This window comes from Aplidium turbinatum, chromosome 10 (assembly GCF_918807975.1).
Source record: "Aplidium turbinatum chromosome 10, kaAplTurb1.1, whole genome shotgun sequence".
Classification (NCBI taxonomy): Eukaryota; Metazoa; Chordata; class Ascidiacea; order Aplousobranchia; family Polyclinidae; genus Aplidium; species Aplidium turbinatum.
This window is the reverse complement of record NC_137481.1, coordinates 410451-416146: the sequence shown is the minus strand read 5'-3', so window position 1 is coordinate 416146 and position 5696 is coordinate 410451. Positions and strand designations below refer to the sequence as shown.

The 5696-nt window shown below is 43.2% G+C and overlaps 1 protein-coding gene across 1 annotated transcript; it reads left to right on the top strand.

Moving 5' to 3' along the window:
• Positions 1–920: 920 nt before the first annotated feature.
• On the top strand, positions 921–2664 carry LOC145778311 (uncharacterized protein F54H12.2-like). The gene is made up of 2 exons (XM_082589774.1): positions 921–1317; positions 1400–2664. Exons 1-2 carry the CDS (start codon positions 921–923, stop codon positions 2662–2664), a joined length of 1662 nt encoding a protein of 553 aa, XP_082445900.1.
• Positions 2665–5696: the final 3032 nt, after the last annotated feature.

Below are 5696 nucleotides of genomic sequence, written 5' to 3'. Positions count from 1 at the left end.
AACGTTCCCAGAAGTGAAATAGTCTATTTTTTTCAAATAGTTGTGATTTTGATTGTGATATCATTCAGTCTCTACAATCTGAGTTTAGAAGAGGACCCGCACAAACTTTGGATCGTGTTGCTTTCCAATTGTTTAGGGTTGGTTATGCCCCAACCCAAAATAAAATATCCAAAGAAAAATGTTTTACCTAACCCTACCGAGTAACAGTTCCATGAAATTTTCCTCTCCAACACCTTGACGGATTATGTGGTCAGACTACCGAATGAGATCAACTTGGAAGGAGATTGGGAGGTTGGTATCGCCGAAATCCAATATCCACACTCCTGGAGGAACATCATCAACTCAGTCAATAATTGGTTGCACTATGTAGACGGTGTAATTGACACTGTCGTGGCCTTGGATTCTGGTCACTACCCTAATCCTCAAGCAATCCTTCAATAGTTGGAAATGAAATTAAAGCGCACAATTGGAACGCAATTGTCATTACACATGTATTACAATCCTTACACAAGGCTTATCAATATGTTGGTCAAAAGCGGCGCCCACATCACGATGGGTGAAGGACTTGCTGAATTGTTGGGGTTTCATAGAAAGCGTTTTAAAAGCGGTGAATATGAAGCAAGACGTCACGTAGACATACATCAAGGTTTTTATGCCATGTACTTGTATTGTGATGTGGTAGAACCCAGGGTGGTTGGCGACACCTTAGCTTCTTTCCTGGGTATAGTTCCTGTGGAAGGAAAAGATGGTGATTACATTTACCGAAGAAATGAGAAAGTGCATTATCACCCTGTTCAACTGAAAAACTTCGACACGGTACATATATCGCTGCGAGATGATCAGGGCAATCCAGTTCAATTTGAGACGGGAAAAGTAGTGGTCACGCTTCACTTTCGGAAAAGACGTCTTCATCAACTATAATGCCTCACAAGCCCGTGTTCTGTTGCAACGCAAGAGCCTACGAAAACTACTACGTCTCCCAGGTTGGTCACGGTACACCAGGCTTTTTTTCCGGTGCCCAATATCAAAACGGTTATGGTTTGGGGAGTATATTTTCTAGCCTTGGAAAAGCGATCCTGCCTTTGATCAAGTCAGGAGCAAAGACGGTTGGAAAAGAAGTTCTCAGGTCAGGTGCACATTTTGCTTCAGATGTGTTATCTGGAAAAAGTGCAAAAGAAGCGGCTTTACAAAGATCGAAGCAGGCTGGTGTCAATTTATTGAAACGCGTCGCGGCCCCGGTGCATCAAATCCCACCACGCGAGACCTTTTTCTCATCTCCGCCTGTCAAAAGGCGAAAGAAAATCAACAAATCCAACAGTTTGAAAAAACGTAGACGGAAAGCGGTCGTATCAAAAGACATTTTCGATGGCTAGCTTGATTCATGAAAAGTCTTGTGAAGGGTTGAAAACCGAGCTGGATTTGTTCGCTGTTCCGCCTACCCAAACCAGTTTGGAAAGTGGGCATTATGTGGAACATCGCCCGCAATCTACTCTCACCGACAGCGGTCCTGTCGAGTTTTTGATTGTCGAGGAAGGTGACTACTACATCGATTTGGCCAACACCTTACTCTACGTTCGTGCTAAAGTGGTCAAAAACGACGGGACAGATTTAGCCGAAAACGATGCCGTTGCTCCGGTTTGCAATTGGTTGCACAGTCTGTGGTCACAGATCAATCTAAGCCTAAACAACACCCAGGTATCTCAATCGAATCACACGTATCCCTACAGAGCTTACTTGGAGACTCTTCTCAGTTTCGGAGGACCTGCAAAATCTTTACAGCTCTCTGCAAACTTATGGTACAAGGACTCCAAGGATAAGTTTGATACGCTCGCTGTTGCAAATGCAGGCTTCAATCGACGCAAGGCGTTGACGCAAGAAAGTCGATCGGTGGACATGATAGGGAAATTGCATCTGGATATGACTTTTCAGAATCGATATTTACTCAACGGAGTCGAGATGAAGCTCAAATTGACTAGAGCCTCCGACGCGTTTTGTCTCATGGGGGCAGGAAAGGTCAAGCTGCAAGAAGTGGCTTTATTCTGTAGAAAGGTCAAACCCAGTGACCCTGTAAGAATCGCCCACATCAAAGCGCTCCAGTCTGGCACAGCCAAGTATCCAATCCGCCGTGTAGAAACAAAAGCTTTTACCGTGCCAAGAGGCAATCTCACCGTCACCAAAGAAAATCTCTTTCTCGGTCAGTTACCAAGAAGAGTGGTGATCGGCATGGTGGACAATGCTTCTTTCAACGGTCTGTCGGCCAGAAACCCGTTTGATTTCAAACACAACTCTGTAAATTTTTTGGCTTTGTATCGTGACGGAAAGCAGATTCCTTCCAAACCATACCAACCTGACTTTGGAAATGGAAAATATATACGCAGCTACCTCTCCCTATTTACAGGAACAAACCAATATTACGCAGATGAAGGCAATGATATCTCCAGAGCGGAATATCCAGGCGGATATACCCTGTTTGCATTTGATTTGACACCGGACCTTGGTTCGGGGGCGAGTCATTTCGAATTAATAAAGCACGGAAACTTGCGATTGGAAATTCACTTTGCGACAGCCTTACAGCAAACTATCAACGTCATCGTCTATGCAGAGCACGACAATCTTCTAGAAATTGATCGCAACAAAAGTGTCATATTCGACTATTCGGCATGAACTCGGGCCAGATTTTAAGGATTTTATTCAATGACTCTTGTCTAAAGCGTGTTTTGAAGGGTGTGTACGTGAGAGACATGTTGCCCCAAGACGTATCTCCCCCCCCCCCCTGCTGCCTTTGTCATCAACACCGACGAAAGCGATCAACCGGGTGAACACTAGGCTGCTGTTTATTTGAATGGCCACGAGCAAGGCGAATTTTTCGATTCTTTTGGTATCCGACCCTACCAACGTGAATTTATCGATTTCATGCATCTCCACTCGATCGATTGGATTTGGAACCACACCACAATTCAAGGACCTTTGTCGCTTGTCTGTGGTCACTATTGCATGTGTAGGGTTTTTCCCTTTCTAAGTCCCCTTTAGTATAGGGATTTGTCTATCTTACGACCCCAGCGTAGGGTTTGGCTGTCTAATTTTCGTAAATTTGTTAAATAAAAAGGATAATTTAAAAGGATAATAAAAAGGATATTGAGGCTTCTGGCTGTCTAGTCTAGGGGTATGACTTCCTACATAAAGCAAAACGAATTAAATAAAACTAATCATTTTTTAATAAATCAAAGTTACAAATGCGGGAAATTGAAATATATGTCTAACTAACTTAATTTAATTTATTGCAACCGGTGTCAGAATAGCGACATTCTCCAGTTGGGAATTTTAGTTCTCTCCTTCTGCCGTTGTTCAGTCTGTTCGCTTTGCAAGTCTATTTTCGAATGTCTTCATTTTTCAATTCCCCGCTTATTTCATAATGTAGTTCCTTTTTATCAGTAATAGCCTATCATGAGAATTACTAAGCGAAGCCAGTTACACAATTATATCGCTTCAGAAATACAAATGTGGTGAGCCAACTCCGTGAGAGTGGCATTTCTGGGAAAGCGTGGCCTAGATTCCGTGAGAACAGAATTTAGGTTTTGAATTTGCAGCGTTGAAATGCATTTTGCAATTCTGATAAGTTTCGGTTAAATGTTAAAATGTAAATTTGTTAGTTAAAAACATGGTACATGTTACACACTTCCCTCCTTACGGCAAAATAACAGGTAATTCGTATCACAATAAGCGGTTATACAAGATGCAAACTATGTACAGGTGTACAGATGTGTGGTTATAAGATACTTTACAACAAAATTAACAATTGTAGGCTAACAGTTAGTAGGGGAAGACGCATGACCCCCCTCCTTACGTGGGATGAGGAGATTAATCGCACACATAAGCAAGTAGATAGGTTAATACATACTGCTGTTGAATTATACTGTAGCAGGGGTAACACTCGTTTATCATAAGAGATAAGGCGATGTCGTATGTTCCCTGGAAGCCCTTTGGCTTAGGACGATATACACAAATTGCAGTTTCAGGGGTAACACTCGTTTATCATAAGAGATAAGGCGATGTCTTAAGTTCCCTGGGAGCCATTTGGCTTAGTAGGCTATGATATAGGTTACAATAATTGCGGGACTGTAATAAGCTACAGTAGTTGCGGTTACAGGGGTAACAGTCGTTTATCATAAGAGATAAGGCGATGTCGTAATTCCCTGGGGTCCTTTTGGCTTAGGACGATATACAATAATTGCAGGACTGTAATAAGCTACAGTAGTTGCGGTTACAGGGGTAACAGTCGTTTATCATAAGAGATAAGGCGATGTCTTAAGTTCCCTGGGAGCCATTTGGCTTAGTAGGCTACGATATAGGCTACAATAATTGCGGGACTGTAATAAGCTACAGTAGTTGCGGTTACAGGGGTAACAGTCGTTTATCATAAGAGATAAGGCGATGTCTTAAGTTCCCTGGGATCCGTTTGGCTTAGTTGGCTACGATATTCAATAATTGCAGGACTGTAATAGGCTACAGTAATTGCGGTTACAGGGGTAACAGTCGTTTATCATAAGAGATAAGGCGATGTCGTAATTCCCTGGGAGCCTTTTGGGCTTATTTAGGCAAGGCTGCAGTGGCTTAACTAATGGCTTGGGTACAGTTTTACCTCTTGTCCAGGAGGGATACAGTTTTACCTCATGCTCAAGAGGAACTATGAGTTGGGTAGGCTACAGTTTTACCTCTTGTCCAGGAGGGATGCAGTTTCACCTCATGCTCAGGAGGAACTATGATTTGGCAGCTGCTACGTTGCTGCGTCATTCTTGATTAAGCATTACGAATAGTTTTAAAATAAAATACACAAATATAGTAGGCTATATAGGCACGTGAGTGTCCTTGACTGTTCATGCCCCGCGTCCGGGGAGATAGGCTTGACACTTCATAGAAGCAAACATTAATAGAATAGCGGTGAGCTACGCGTGCGCGAAGGTTGTGCTAGGCGAAGATGGCGTTCATGAGAGTAATGTCTTTGAGGACAAGATATGCTATTGAGTTCAAGCATGTTGAGTTCGAGACTATGGCAAGCAGTGCTGATGAGCAGTTCAGTTTATGTCTGTTGAAAGATGATGAGCACGACATGGGAGTGGCCAGCTTGTAAGGTTGCAAGCTGTAAGGCAGACGTCTTGAGCAGATGAGTACTGGAAAGACAGTGCAACTGTGGTGCACGTCTGTGTATCTCAAATAGCAGTGCTTCTTGTGTGAAGAAGGCTTGAGTGCGTAACAATGCAACTACTGTGCACGGTAGTGCAGTTTACGGCGGACATGGGATTGACCATGTTGAAAGTTAACGATGCAGCTTCGGTGCACGTAGGCGGCAATGAGGCTTGCCGAGTTGTGGTGGCGATGACGTAGATAACTCTGTCGTGTCATCCGTCGTAGTGCTGTCAGTCTCTCAAGGTCGCTCGAGGTCTCTCGCATCTCGTCTAGCAGCAACCATGTAGTGAGAGGTGCATCTGAAAAAAAACGGTACAGAGTAGCATCCGCAAGATACATAATTACGGTATATAAGTAAAGTACGTACACGGTAGTATAACACAATAACAAAAAATATAGCATAAAATTGTTGAAACCACTAAGCGACATGATTTAGTCATGGCGGCAGATGCCAGCTTAGGAGGTTCTAGAAGCTGTTCAAGTGTGAGAACAGGCAAGAAAAATCGGTAGAC

Excerpts from the sequence above, each read along its gene's own strand:
- LOC145778311 (XM_082589774.1), top strand. The coding sequence starts at position 921 with ATGCCTCACAAGCCCGTGTTCTGTTGCAACGCAAGAGCCTACGAAAAC. Across the intron at positions 1,318-1,399 it reads GAAAATCAACAAATCCAACA|GGTTGAAAACCGAGCTGGAT; the intron begins GTTTGAAAAAAC and ends AGTCTTGTGAAG.